Here is a 16,870-nt window from a genome sequence, read left to right on the forward strand (position 1 = left end):
TTTCTTTCAAAAATCACGCACACACAAACAAACACAACACCACCAAACCGTTAGTTTATCAATCATTATAATGAGGATATGATTTTGGGTTTGCAAGTACATTCCATTTGCACCGTTGACTCATGATTGCCACTGTATCTCTCATCTCCATTATGGGTTCTTAAATTTCTTTTTTTTTATAGAAGCTGCAAATAATACATCATTTTGTTCATCATTATAAGGTATGGGTTGCTCTGTCAAAATCAACCCCCCCTGCAGAATGATATGAATCGGTTTTTGTATACAGTTGAACCGGGTTCACTCGATCCAACTCCCATGTGAACAAGTGATTCATGGATTTTGTTTAATCAGATAAATCCAAATACAGCAATATGACAGTTTATATATATTTATATATATTTTCATTGGGCGAGAAAGGCGGATTCATAACATGGTATGAACTATAAACTAGGAAGTACAAAACCGTTCAATCCAATCAAACTACAGTTGAAAATTACATCCATATGTATATAAAAAAAACATATTGTCTTTTCTTCTCTACATCGTTTAATGTTACATTTGACTGTCTGTTAACTTGGAATCTGTGTTCGGTTTTTAACTTTCAGAATTTTGACCCCTCTGTTCTCTTCTGACATTTCTCTGTTTCTTCATGTCTAATAAAGGATTTTGAAGATCTTCAAAAGATATGCAGTGAAGATATGATTAAATTTCAATTTCAGAAATGATTCTGATAAAACCATCATCTTTATGTCAGAACAGTACTCTTGCACGTTCTTAAGAGTCAATTTTTTTTTTTCTTGTTTAGAACCTACAAACAAAACTTGCCAAATCAAAACCTCTTTCATTAGAATTAGCTTAAATGATTGAAAGAGTGTTAAAAAAATAAAGTCTTATTCAAAGAAAGATATTGTAAGGTCGGTTATGGAAATCCTATAGTTGGTGAATTTGAATGCGATGTTCAACTGAACTTGTATTTCAATTTTGATCAATAGTGGCTGGCTGGCAGGCAGGTATTTTATTTGAATCTCTAATCATGAAGTTTAAATAAACCTCAAACGAACCCAAATCTAATGAGCAACCACTTACTAATCATTGTCAATCATTTGGATGGCCTTTGAATAGCTCCAATGATATGTTTGCAGAAAATAATATGTACATGGATTTGACTGAATCCACAACAAACATGCATCTCATTCATTCAAACCATCCCATTCATTAGTATTTAACAATCTAAGTTAAAATTAATAACAAATGGATATAAGAAGGAAGTTCGAATGGTTTGATACGTTGGGACAAATGGCAAAAGCAGAGAGAGCGGCGGCAGCAAAAAGAGAGAAGGCAAATGAGTTGTGTTGTGGTGCTATGTAACAGCTAGCTAAGCGGCTGCATAACATGCTATGTTATAATATTTAAATGTTTTTTGAGTTATCGGTTGTCGTATTATCTTGAAGAACAAGTCAGAAAGTTGAGTTGAGAGAGCCAATAGATTTGATGAGGAGAGAGTTATTAGTTAAAAAAAAAGGGGAATAGATTTGATGATTGAATGAAATGGGGCGGCGGATTGATGAAGAAAAAGGCTTGAAATTGGGAAGCATGCATGGATGTTATGGGCTTTCTCTGCCAAGTACGGATTCCTTGGAAATGACCAATTTCACAATTTGCCGAATGGGCTCTCACACATTTTTAACTAAAAAGACAAAACTACATATTATTATTTTTATACCTTTTTATTGTGCTCAAACATTTCATCCAATCCAATGCATGTAACAAATACACGATTGTTTATGTGTTTTTATAATAACATATGTTATGGATCTAATCAAGAACTCACATTGCTACCGTTGGTAATGGTTGATAAAGAACACCATCAACAAATACCAAAACTTACACTTGAACTAGGGTGGTAGTTACCATTACACTATTGATATAAATTGTCAAAGTTGAGTTATACTAGTCGAAAAAATTAAACTCCCACGTAATAAAAACTGAACTCTTAAATTATAAATAATTGTTACAATTTCTATCATTATATAGGTTTGAGGGCAATTTCAACTATAACTATACATTTAAGAAGCTTTAGGGTTTAGTTGTAACTATTACTATACTTTAGAGGTAAATTTTGCAATTTGCTATTTTATTTCATAACATAGTTGAATTTGTCATTTTCTTTTATAACGTAGTGGTTGAGAATCTCACATTTAAAAGTTGGGAATATCTCACAATCTTTAAGTACTCCATTCCATTTAATATTATATTAGAGCGAATGAAACTCAAATAAGGTATTCAATAAACAAACAAATTAAAAAACAAGTCCAACAAAATAACTGTAAAACCAAAGACTCGTTGAAGATAAATCTCACATCGTTAGGATGGAAAGAGTTCATTAGTCATACTTGAGTTACTCATCTAATTATCAATTAGTTTTGGGATCGACTAAGTGTCATAGTATGTCATCCAAGTCTTTTTCTCTTTATATTTTTAATACTATCTTTTGAAAAGTATATAAAAAAACAGTATATGTTCGTTCATACAAGTTTGTTTAAACTGAAGTAATTGAAAGATATTTTGAGTGGTGGTTATTAATTTTAAAAAAATATAGAGATATTCAAATGATGGACTGGCAATTAAAAAAAAACACACAATAGAAGAATTATGAAGGTAGTATAAAATGATTGGAGTTAAAATAGAGAATATTAAAAAGGAGAAAATGAAAAAAATGGAGGAGAAGGAGAATAATAATAATGGTGGGAAGATAAATAAAGGGGTAATGGCACCGCCCAAAATGATGGGGAGCCTCTGAAAAGGCATAAATAAGAAGATCAAGAGAAGAGGTTAAAAGGCAATGCCTTACATATTCAATTTCGCATGCCTTGACATCATCATACCCATTACCCTCCTTCCCCAAAATTACTTTCCATTTTTATACATACACTATTCATATACACACTTCATACTTTTTCATATACTCTATATGCTGAAAAGTGTCTTATTCTTCTTAATTTGTTATCTATTGATTGATTGTAATTTTAAAAATAAAAGAAAAAAGAGGGAAAGGGAGTTGTTGGTGATGTATGTATTAGAGAAGAAAGAAAGAAAGAAAGAAAGAAAGAAAGAAAGAGTTTCTTCATAAAAAGTGGACTCTGTGTTGGAAGAACCAAATAAAGAATTTTGGTGTGTTTTATAGAAAATAAATGATGTACCTTTTAGTGCAACTCCATCTGTACTGTTTTCTATCTTTTGGCTGCATGACTTACTAGTAAGTGACATTTTGACAAGGTTTATATTAATTAATTTATGTATTTATATTTTTATATATATTGTAGATAAATTCTTTTTTTGAGGTTGAAAGCTAACATTTTTAATCTAAATTTTACATATATGTCAAACCACTTTCCACCAAAGAAGTTTGCAATTTGAGTCAGCATATAAATAATAAATATATAAAGGATTTGAATGAAAAGTGATTGCTTCTAAAAGCCCGACTCGCCAGCCATCCCTCTCTTCAACTACTTTTTCCAGTTAAAATTCTTTTTCTTATGTTTCTTTTCATTTCTTTAAACAAAATGCCTGTTTTTCTTTTACTTTCCTTTTTATTTTACCCTCACTCACATCTTCAAAATTGGAAATTTTATGTGTATATATTGCAACTTAAATTGTGATCAAACCTATGTTTGTCTCTCCCATTCACAACTTTCTTATTTTCTCCTTTTTGGATTTTGTCCATGTTTACATAAAGTATGGAATGTGTAATTTTAGTCGAGGAAAAAAATATTGAGGATACAATTATGTGAAAGTGTTGAATGTTTTGAATATCTTATATGACGGTTGGAACGATCTAAAATTATTTACGTGCGTTGTTACTTTAACATTATTTACATTTTTTATTTTAGAGTTTAGAGGAAGTCCACTGTTTTAACCATAGAGATACCTCTAGCTATTATGTATTATGTACTATTATTCTAATAAAATTGTTTTTTCTTTACTTTACAAATGTATTTAACAAATTGCTAACCATCCATAAATAAATCTTTATTGTTTTACATGTTTTTTCTTTATTTGTCAATTTCATAACATGAATGATAGTCAAACCTATCACAAAAACTTGCACAAAACAAATCAGAAATGTCAAACAATATTCCAAAGAAGCCTCTTATAAACACACAATTATAGGTTCATTTCAAAGTAAGTTTATCTTCTTTCTATAAAAGTTAAAAAGTATGTACATCAAGCAATTGAGTTAAGCATCAAGGTTTCTATTGACGTGTTACTGTTTCCTTATTTTAGAACCATATTTTATTTTCAAAACATAAATTATTGACTGCAAGTGGCAGGTAAAGGCCATTCAAATGTTAATAATCTTGGCTGATTTTTGTTATGGACTAGATATAGATGGAAGGTAGGATGCAATGGTAGGTGAACGATAATGAAAATAAAATAAGAAGAAGTGTATGAAAGTAAGAATCTTATCCAAAAGTATACTAGTTTTACCATGTAAAAAGTAGGAAACAATGAGAGAAATGAAACAGAAGTGGGGTGATTAGTCAGCAAAGAAGACCACAGTGATGAACAAAATAAGAAAAACAATAAAATTTTTGTTGTTGGTTGTTAAAAATGAAGGAAGATAAATTAAAGGTAATATATGTGTATATATAAGTTGTGGTGAAGTTGTTTACGTACGGCATGGCACCGAAAGTAAAGAAACCCCCACGTAAATGGAAGCAAAACGACATAGTTTGAATAAAATAAATTTAAAGAAGTAGTTTATTTTTTCTTATAATTTTTAATTAAGAAAAGAAAATAGCATGTGCCAGCTAGAGGGAATATTACAGTGAAGAGTATTTGATTAAATAATAATAATAATATAGACTCCCTCTATATTTTAAACTTTAATTAATAAAGAAATAGAAATAGTTTAATTATGAATATATTTGGGTTAGTGGATGAAAAAGGGTTGATGAGATTCCTTTACGACAACAACCAATTCTACTTTCTCTCTCTTTTCCCAACTTCCAACAAAAGTTTATAACTACGTACAACCAAACGACGTGTCGGATTCTATATTTTATCAATTATTTATGACCTTCTTCCTTTTCTTTTCTTTTTTCTTTTTTTATAATTAATTAATTAATTAATTCAAATAAAAGTTAGTAAGTAAATAAAGTTTCCATTTTTGCTTTTACTAATACTGTACTCTTACTTACTGTTTGTTTTCGATTCGAAGGTCGGAATAAATCTCTCAAGTACAATACAATACCACACATGAATTATATAATATTTTGTACCCTAATCACTTCCAATACTGTTTATTACTTTTATTTCATCTCTCCATTTCTTTTCTTTCTTTTTTTATATATTTCTGCCTATTCAAATGATTGTTTCTTCAATTATACACTTTCACTGTTTCTCAAAAAAAAAAAAATCCAAATACATATAATTAGAGTTATGAATGTTAATTTATACCAATTTTATCAATGATTTTTTAGTAGCAATAGTAATAGTATAATTCAAATGGTATCATTTATGTAATATCAATTTTAAGATTAGAGGTTCAATCTAAAAATAAGAAAAAAAAACTTTGAATAAGAATTTTATTGACTACACATATTTTTATTTGTTTTGTTAAAACATGTATTGTCCATTTAATCAACTTAAAAGTATATCGTAATTTAATTTAACGTTGAATGGGGGTACACATCCATACAGAAATTCGTACTCCACCCACTTTAAATAATTATTAATAATTCACTATTGCAATGTGAAATGGACATATTTAAGAATTCTAATGAATACTCCCCATCTCATCAAAATATATCAATTATTGGTGTTCCTGGAATTGTTGTTTTAATACACAATACACAGAAGACATTTATAAAGCTTATAATGTCATGTTAATCGTGTAACATATTATTTAACTCCTGATTTATTTTTAATTTTCCCGTTATTAAAATAAGTCCAATAATACTAACAAATTAAAGGTCTAAAAGTAATATTAACGTAGAAAATTTCACAATGATAATAAAATACTTTTATTATTGTGAGTTGATTGTAAGATGAAACTGTGTAGTATTTATAACATCTACCTTAAAAAAGTCCAAACATTGGAAGGGAATGGTTAAACTTAATTAAAATAGAATAATAATTAATTGTAACAGGGTTTTATAGATTGAAGGGTGGTGCGGATTTAGGTTAGAGAAAAAAAAAAGCGAAGTAAATATAAAAATAGAACGTTGAAGTCTTGGTTGGTTATGGACATATTAAAAAGGGAAAATGTTATAAGTATTGTTTTTAAAAGAAAAGGAAGAAGGAAAAAATGGAATAGAAGTCGTCCAGAATTGAAAAAGGTAAGAGTGTTGTTGGGGCCATTAATTAAATAATTCTGCAATTACTGAAAAGAGTGCAGTGTTTTTGCATTCACTTGTCTTCCTAAAAATAAAATTAAAAATACAATTAACTTGGAACCATGGGGAGGGGAGTCGGGACCCATTGTATTTTACTTTTCAAACCTATACTTTTGGATGTTTTCCTGCCAATGCTCCCCAATCATCTTTCATACTATTAACACTTCTCTTTTTTTTCTTCTTCTAATTTTTACATTTCTCTCTCTCTTTTTTTAACTCAATCTTTAAATGCTATGACTCTGCGCATTTGTAATGAATTGTGACTCTATTCTAATTTAAAATTCACCTTTTGTGTTTGATTTGTAAAATTCAACTTATTCTATTTCTACCATTTTTAATTCAACTCTCATTTTCACTATTTTTATGTTTTACTATTTTTCTTTAATTCCCTCCTTAATTATTCTTCATTCATCCTCACTCCCTTTCTAACAATCTTGATTCATTTCACCCTAAAAACTAGCCTTTATGTTCATCTTTAAATTAGTTTTTTTTTTTCTTTTTTACTAAAAGCGATATATATGGTTTACAGTTTCTATTTTAACTATATAATGCAACCAAATATATAATAAATAAGCAAGTGTATATATAGTAAAAAAAAAGGAAAAAATGTTAAATAGGATGCACTCCCTTTTTTACCAACTTATTTAAATTTAAATTAACGCCCAATTTATAAAAGATCTTAAATTACTGTATATTATTTTGTAGGGAAAAATAATAGAAACATTTTTAAATATAATAAAATCAACCCAAATATTTATAAAATGTAATTAAATTTTATATTTACTATATTTTATAAATATTTGTTACCATCATTTTCTAAAATATTATATAAAAATAATATAAATTGTATTAATTTAAAACAAATTTCAAATTTATAAAAAGAAACATGTTATATAAGTTTATATATATATATATATATATATATATATATATATATATTAAATTAATAAATAATTATAAGAACATTTTTGAAAATTTTAAAGATATTGTGGAGTAGAAGTAGTACTAAACAAACACAATAACAAAAATTATCTATAAAGATGGAAGAAAGAGAGAATTTTTGTAGAAATAGTGTTTGAATAATGAGAGTTGAGATTAATTACGAATCTCAAGTGTTATGTATAAGAGGAAGGAAATCTAAATTGGAAAGAAATTTCACGTGGGATGGACTATATATTAAATTTAATATTTATACAACAACTTGTTCAAAAATAAAAATAATATAAAATATCCCGTCTCACTCGACACTCACTATTACAAAACTGACCCCCGAAATGAATGTATTTAGCCGTAATCACTAATCCGTATACGGAGATCTCCAAAAACTACCCCTCCTTTCCACATTTAAGTCATTAATCATAATTAATAGTTGACTTTCATAATTAATCCATTTCAAATCTTTCTAAATGAAATTAAGTTCTCAAAACACAACAAGAAAAAACCACATCAACTATATTAATCAAATCAAATATGGTATTTTATGAAAGACAATGAAATTAATGTGGAAAAGATTAAAAAAGAAAAAAAGAAAATGGGTCCCAAGTGGCCCGTGACTTGGAAACACCGTGGTAGATTTAGTTTGTACAACTAAGGTAGCTTCGAACTTGGACGCTATTTCTAAAAGCTTTTATGTGCCTAAGTTTGGATATTTTAATATATATTATCTATGATTTCAATTATTTAACAAATAGCAATTCTAATATCCTACGCAAATTACACTGATTGGACCCATTTTAGGAGCCCCCACTTGCACACACTACATTACACTATCACCAAATTCATCCAAATTTAGCCTCACACATCTACAACCAAATCAACCAAAATAGATTGTGCTATAGTGCAAAACTTACATCAATATCATACCTTTTCTATAAAACTTTATTCATTTCCCCATCAGATATCCATCCTTTATTGCACATGTCATCTAATCAACTTGCTTTATTAACAGTCAAATGTGATGAATAAAGGGATTAATTGAAGTAGATTTTGGAAACTATGAAATCTACCTACATCCTCACACACTCTTCAAAATGCATAATATTTATTTGTATAAATATTTGATTGGAATGAATCTTTAAATAAGATCGTTGTCTTTTTATCATGTTGATTGACACCAAACATATTTCGACTACTACTCACATACTCTACCTAGACAAATCCAACAACTTATTATAGGAAAAAAAAACAATGAGACAACTAAGGTGTATTTTTAGGTTCTTTAGAAGTTTGGTCTAACTTGTGAACATAATTAAAAGAATAGTCCAAGTAGAAAGTGCTTATTTTATAATTTTGAAGTGACTAAAAATTAATAGATATGGCACGCAACAAGTTAATACAAGTTAGTCCAAGTATATTTTTTTATGGCCTACCTTATCATGCATCTACCCAACATATTCAATCTTATTGTAATATGAAGTCCTATATTATTAACATTATTTTTTGGCTACATTAATAAATATTAAAGTAACATACAAAGTTAGTAATGTTCGGTAAATAAAATAATACGTTTATGTGTAAAATTCTTCCCACACAAAGGTACTAAAGAGCTTCTTACCATTCAAATATTAAATATATGAAATTTAAATGTATTAAATATTTAATGACCATCTTTATAGACATATTTAATGTCTAAAAATCGAATTTATGTATAGAAACTTAAAATCAAACAATTATATAATTGATCCAACTTAATATTTTCCTAAATTTAATTTAGTGATATTTTTAAATCTAGAAAAATTAAATTAATGTAATTTTCCTTAAATTTAGCATTATTTCACACGTTGATATATTATATTACGAGTTATTTTTAAATATAGCAAAGTCCAATATATTTATAAATGTAACAAAATTTTACTATCTACCTATATGATAGACACAAACAGATAGATCACGATAGACTACTTATCTATGTTATGATAGACACATAAAGTAGTTTATATTATGATCTATATTCATAATTAAAGTGTGATATTTTACTATATTTAAACATATTTGGTTTAGAACCATACAGTAGATCTTTCAAAATAAAAATAAGTGATCAGTTTATATTAAAATTTTAGTTAAACCTAATTAAATTATGTAATTTAGCTGCTAAAAATAATTAAGCAAATATAGATGATTAAAATGTTAACCATTACTAATAGTTTTTTATATTAAAAAGTTAAAGATAACGTATTAGCAGAAATAGAATAGATTAAAGTGTAACTAATATATTTATATTTAAAATAATAATGATTAATTGATATTAATTTACTAATAAATTAAACTATAGTTTCATTGTTCATCTTTTAGGTATTAATATTGGTTTTGTATAGAAATATTAAACAAATCATGTTAAATGAGTTTTAAAAATTTTTAAAGTCAAAGGATATATGCAAACAAAAATATTAAATACGTGACAGGAAAGATATCAAAAGTAATTTAGGGCATTGCAAATTGAGGTTAAAATGTTACTGAAACTTGTTTTTAATAGAATTGTAGAGATGAAATGAATTGTTGGTAAGAAATTGAATCCTACCAAATTTGAAATTAAAAGAAATATGAACATAAACGTCATTTCAAAAGAAAAAAGTAACAATGATGTATTTATTAATGAAGACAAAATGTTACCTAGAGAAAGAGGGTTCGTGGATGGCAGTGGGAGTACTGTTATAATAATAATAATAATAACATTGCCAACAATTAACAACAACTTGTTTAACTTCACACACCACCAAGAAAAGAAATTAAAAAAGAAAAGAAAGTTATTTGAATAATTAAATAAAATTGATAGAAGGAAAAACGATTCCGTAATTGGGTATAAAATCTAGAAAAATACAAATCCATGATAATTAAAAAAGAAAACAATGTATAGAAACTAGAAAACATGCATGGGAATATTAATATTTGATGTAAGATAAGAAAAGGGTACCTAAAAATGAATGTGGTTATGGTTGCAAAGCAATAATTTAAATCTTACTCCTTCCTTAAATCTTGCAAATATTCTTCAAAATCTTTATCTCAGCATCAATGTCTTAATAAAAACACATATAAAGATCAGAAACTGAAGGCCGTAATCATAAAATTTGTTATATATCAAAATTCCATATAACTCCAACATAACAACTTTATAAATTAATTTAATTTAATAGAGGTGTGGAAATTAAAATGAATATAATGTTGTTTTCTTTTTTCGATTCTTAAAAATCTTAGCAGGTGGGATTTAATTTTTATCATTTTATTTTTTGGGGGATGCACCGTGGCAATGGAGGGTTTATTGAACATGGGGGTGGCCCCATTTACCCCTATACCTATACAAAGGAATTAGACTTTTTTTGACTCAAAATATTGCTAATACCCATATTGTTTTATAATATCACTAACATTATTATTATTATTATTATTGGACGTTGTCCTTAAGCGAGATGATTCCTGCTATTTTGAAGAGCTATTTTGTGCTAAACCAGGGAATTAAATGTGGTAATATACATAGATGTTGTGTATAAGATTTCATTACTTTAATTAAAAGAGGTTTAGTTTGAAGGGTATATAGCATTGATAGAGGAGAGAAGAGTTAGGTTGGAATAAGGGAGTGAAATGGATGGGAGGCAAAAAATGTGGAAATGGAAATGTTAAGTGTTATTAAAGAGAAAGAAAAAAGGTGAAGGAGGAGAAGAAAGGGTTTGATTGGTTGGAAGGGAAGGGAAAAGGGTATGCTAAGATCCAAAAGAGTGATTAGGGAGAGATGGGGCATAGCTGCACATGGGGATTGTCAGAAATTAGGAGAGTACTATATTATTTTAATCACTTTTTGACCAATAAAATATAACTTATCATTTTTTCTATATAAACATTTCTTTTTGTACATTTGGAAATATATAAATTTTCAAAATAGGCATCTTCCATACACCCAAACCCAAACCAAACACTTTGGTATGAATCATTAATCATAATAATAATAACAACAATAACAAAACCTTCATTTTCTTTCTTTAAATTATATTTTTGCCCTTTCAAACTTCTTTTAGGCTTCTTCTTCTTTTTTTTTCTCAACCCTGAATAACTCTATTTTAATATTTAAACCTCAGCTAAACTACAACTTTACTTCCCCTTCAAACTTATAAGTTTGTATTCATAATTAGTGACAATTTTAAAAATAATCATTTCATTTTTTTAAAAAAATAAAACTATAACAAAATTTATGAGCAATCAATTTTTATTACAGATAGACTCTTATCGATATGTATAACATGGCTATCAATGATAGATTTGAACCCTAAACATCTTGTTTATAGTATATACAAGTGTCAGTTGAGCTAAACTCATGTTAAATTAAATAATTAACTTTCACTTTTACAGTCTTGTATGTACTCTCCTCAATCAAGATCATAAGATAATATATTTTGGTGTTAATGTCAAAAAATTTATAATACTAAATTTTAACATAGATGGGTGTGTAAATTGAACTCATGTCATCTTAGTAAAGTTAAATGATGAGAGTTGGGTACAAACTTTTACGGACTAGAATGGTATTTATTTTGAAATGATTACGAAAAGATATATGAAAAGAGTGGGCATGTGGTGGGTTTGAATTCGCACTTCACTCCGTGCGCCAAAAGCAAAAAAGAAAAGAAGATATATAAATATAATGCACGGACATTGCACAAACTGTCACATTACATTACATTTCATTACATTGGCTTTTTATTGGTTTGTTGTCTTTATATGCCACAAAGAGCTGTCAATTTGATTTAAATTTAGGGAGTTTATAAAGGATACAGTAGAGATAAAATCCCCATCCTTTCTCATCTTTATTCACAAATCATACATCTTTGATCGTTTATACCCTTTTTCTCCACACACTTCCATATATCCCCTCACCACTCCTCTTTCCCTTTTCCTTTCCCCCCTAAACCTTATTATCTCCCTTCTTCATTTTCTTTTCGTTGTTCCTATTTTTACAACTCACCCCTCAGTTTCAATATCTCAATTCACTTTATCCTAATTTAACTTATCCATTTCAACAATTAATAGAAAAAGTTTAAGATTTGAATTGAATTGACTTGAATTTGTGAAGTTTGTTGGTAAGGTGCATGGTTATTTGATTTGGAATTTTAAATTTTGAATGATGTTTTCTATATATATACACATATACTACCATATATCATGTTAAAAAAATTGTTTTTGAAGGTTTCCATATTATTTGTTTTACTTTTGATTTTCAATTTAATCACATTTTATTAGGAATGTAATATGAGTGTATTTTTTTAAAACGAAAATAGAATAAAATTTAAAATATGTTAAAATTTAATTATCCGTATAACCAAATTTTGGTTTACATATGGAATATAGTTGTAAATTTTTTTTCTAGAATTTGATTTGATTCTATATATATATATATATAATAATTCATCACACCCACATTTACTTTAAATTCGTTGAATCGAAGTTAACATTTATCTCACTTTTACTTTTTTTTTTTATATTTAAACTAGACTAATTTGTGGACTATGTTACCATTCAAAAATTCTAAATTCTCAAGTTTTTGTTAAAATAAAAAATTAAGCAGTTCTTTTTCTTTAAAAAAGTATCAATCTATATGTTTTTTGTTTCTTGTGTTTAGATGAAATATTGAAAACGTTCAAGAGAAAAATGAAGAATAGAATGATGTTCTTGTGTATGAAATTGTTAATAGTACACACTCATAAAGTTTGTTGAACATACTATTTGACATTCAATTGTGAAACAAAATATATAAGTTAGTTATTTTAACCAACTCAACTTTGAGTGAGACGGTTAAATACCCTATAAATAATTTAACCTAATACAAACTAGAAGATATTAGAATTTAAAGATTATTTCAGTAACTATATGGTTTTCACCTCAATTGTTTGACTACTTATCTACTTTTTACTGGTATTTTAAAAATTCAAACTAAAATTTGAAAGCCACGTACGTAGTCATTAGTTTATTTTTTTTTTATAATCTACCAATATCTCTTTTATTTATTATTTTATTTACTGTTTCCAAGTGTTGTTTATTACATTTTAGGGTTTTAAAATTAAAAAGAGTAACTTTTAAATACTTGTTTTCGTTTTTAGAATTTCACTTATATTAAATATAATCGGTAAAAATAAATAGTTATAAAATGGAGTTTTAAAAAGTATTTTTAATTTATTTTTGGGGATTGGGCTAAGAATACATTTTTTTGAACTTGACTAAAATGCAAATGGTTGTAAGTAGTTGAGAGGAAATAGAAGCCAGAAAACCGAAATGAGTTAGTAGTTTAGTTTTGGTTTTTAAAAATAACCCTATAAACTACCTTTTAATTTTTTTTTGTGGAAAATTAGTATGTAACTTTTTTCCAACATTTTCAACCAACGATTAAGTTTTGAAAAATTTGGTAAGAACTCAACTCTTCCGCTAAAAGAAAAAACAAATTACTGAAAAAAAAGGCTTAATTTTAGAAACAAAATATAAAAAAATTATATAGTTATTGATGAACCTCACCCAAATTACTTATAAGTTACATAACCGGTTTATTATTATACTTCTGACGAGTAAGAGTGGACTTGTTGTGATTGGTTTTCTAAAAGATTGGGTTATATATTTTAGAAGTAAAAAAACAACTTTGGAAATGAGGCATCTAGAACATCATACATAAATAATAATATATATGTATTCTGAAATGAAAAGGAAAAACAGTAAAGTATGATTTGAATTGTAAAATTTTGGAGGGATTGCTATAGGGTAGGATAGATAGAACATGGGGTGTTTATTTATATATATATATATACACCATCTTGTTCTTGGCAGTGATATACATTAGAAGCCCACTGTTTTTCTTCATATCAACGTGACACAACTTACATTTATTCTAAAATAAAATACACCAATATTGTACATCCAATAAATTACTTCTATTCAAAGTACAATAATGTCCAAATCTCAACACTTCGTGTTAAAAAAAAAAAGAAAAAAGAACAGAACAGAACATTATTCATCCGCATGGTTTTGATAGTTATAAGAAAATTAATCAATATTGTTTTCAATATGCACAAGGTTAATTGATATACTAATAAACAATAATACAAATTTGTAACTTGTTTACGTACTGTAAAGTACTTTATTAGTTTTTTAATTACTTACTTGTGAATCACTAAGGACAACATTATTATTATTAATGTATATGTTCATAATATCTTGGAGACCTCCTAATTATATTTTCCATATCAATATCTAATTCCTTATAGTTTATTTTTTATTTTTCTTTTAGTAATTTCCATTAATCAAAATTTCTTTTATTCAAAGGGTCCTTTTACTAGTGGAAGAATGTTTTCTATGTATAACAAACTCATGGTCTTCTCTTTAATAAAATAAAATATAGGAACGAGTGACTTTAGATTGTTAATTTTTATATGGATTTAAGTTTGAAAACAAAATATTCAAATGTGAATTGCCAAATCAACGTTAATATATAAATATAAAAGAGTAATGAGGGAAATGACATTTAATTTTAGTTTACTTATGAAATATGAGCTGGGTGAGCAGGCCAGGCTTTGGAAATCCAAGTTTAGTCAACTTAAAATTGATATTACCCCAAATTACACAATTTTGTTTCAAAGGGGGCTAAAATTGGTTGTTTATTATTATTTAAATACAATAAAAGAAAATAGATGAAAAAACAAAATTGATTACATTAATTTTTGGATGAAGTATAAGTATTTTATCAAAATAACTATTTTTGACAATTTTGTAATTAATTTACTTGGAATTGAAAAGACTTAAAAAAAGAAGAATAATATAATTAAGGCAGCAACGTAGGTATAAATAAATAGAAGCGGGGGCGTAGTAAATATAAAAGAAAAGGAGGGGTATTATCGTCAACCGAATGTCTATAAAACCCTCCGCCATTGCCATTGCAAAAACTCCCCAACTTCCAAGCACATCCTCCAAATCTCACCTTCAACCTTCTCTTTTTACTTTTCCCCCACAATCGGAAAATGTCGGCCGGACTCGGAAAATGCAGCAAAATCCGTCACATTGTCAGGCTTCGTCAAATGCTCCGCCGGTGGCGCAACAAAGCTAGAATGTCAGCCAATCGCATCCCTTCCGACGTACCCGCCGGACACGTGGCTGTATGCGTCGGAACAAGCTCTCGGCGGTTCGTCGTCCGGGCCACTTACTTGAACCACCCGGTGTTCAAGAAGCTTCTGGTCCAAGCCGAAGAGGAGTATGGGTTCACCAATCAAGGTCCTTTGGCAATCCCTTGCGACGAGTCAGTTTTCGAAGAAGTTATCCGGTTCATCTCTAGATCCGAGTCTCCTAACTCGGGACGGTTCGTGAAATTGGACGACTTTCAAAGTTATTGTCATATCGGAATCAGAACTGGGCTGGATTTGTGGCCGGAATCTAGGCCTTTGCTTCATGGGTTGGCCGAAAAATCCATTTGGTAATGCGGGTGTTTTTGTAAATCCGTCTGAATTGGCAGCAACTTTGCAGATAAAGTGAAGAACATAAACAAGAACAACATCAAAAGGAGCGAGTCAAAGATCCAGATTTGACTCGGTTGAGTTACCCGAGATGGGTTGTAATTTAAATTTAATCTAATCTGGGTTTTCATTTTTTCCCCTTTTTTTTAACCTTCCACATCCCACTTGCTACATATACACAAAAAAGGCAAGAGGATTTATGGAGGGTTTTTCTTTGAAAAGAAAAAACAGAGTGAAGTAAGTGTAATGTGAGTATTGGGGAACTTGTTTTAGCTCCGGAGAATGCTTATGGAGATGGCAAAAACTGGTGGAGGGATCAATTCACCATGTCGTCCCGAGCTCGAATCGGAGTCGGGGCGGAACCGAGAAGGAAGAAGAAAAACAACAGAAAGTGTTGCTAATTCGGCCAGAGGTCTATTTTCTGTAAATTAAGTGATTGATTTCAAATTATTCAATGAGAAATTCTATAGACCAATTCCAATTCCAATTCCAATTCCAAATCCAAATCCAATGTGACTAATGATTTATTTAGAAAAGGAAAGGTTGTAAATTAGTAATTGGGGCAGGGGAGGCTCCAATGGGAAGACATGTGCAATATAAAATAAACAGAAGGGGCATATGTCCCATTTGCTCTGTTTCACCTGACTCCTTTTGTCTTTGTGACATTTCAAATGGGGGGATAGGGATATACTAAAAATTCAATTATAATCTTTTATATATTATACATACATGTATCAAAATTTTCATATTTTCTTGTTCTCATTACATGACATGTCCTTGTCTCATACTATAATCCATGTGTATATCTCAGACACTGCTCGTGCCCTTTTCCTGTACTGTAATTTTCCTTCTTTTTCTTTTCAACCCTGAAAAGTTTCTCACTAAAATTTGTTTTGAATTTTTCATCAACTTATTTCGCTTATGTGAAGAGTTAGTTTATCAACTCCCAAATTGTTTGTGTGAATCTGTTTTGCTGATAATTTTGCTTGGTTAAGGGCCAAA

General features: G+C 28.4%; 1 protein-coding gene across 1 annotated transcript; it reads left to right on the top strand.

Annotated features, from left to right (window-relative positions):
- Positions 1-15,292: 15,292 nt before the first annotated feature.
- LOC101216342 (auxin-induced protein 6B) lies at positions 15,293-16,508 on the top strand. Its single transcript, XM_011654143.2, has one exon. The coding sequence runs from the start codon at positions 15,380-15,382 to the stop codon at positions 15,830-15,832; it is 453 nt and encodes a 150-aa protein (XP_011652445.1). The 5' UTR covers positions 15,293-15,379; the 3' UTR covers positions 15,833-16,508.
- The last annotated feature ends 362 nt before the right edge of the window (positions 16,509-16,870 follow it).

This window comes from Cucumis sativus, chromosome 3 (genome assembly GCF_000004075.3).
Source record: "Cucumis sativus cultivar 9930 chromosome 3, Cucumber_9930_V3, whole genome shotgun sequence".
NCBI classification, from domain to species: Eukaryota; Viridiplantae; Streptophyta; class Magnoliopsida; order Cucurbitales; family Cucurbitaceae; genus Cucumis; species Cucumis sativus.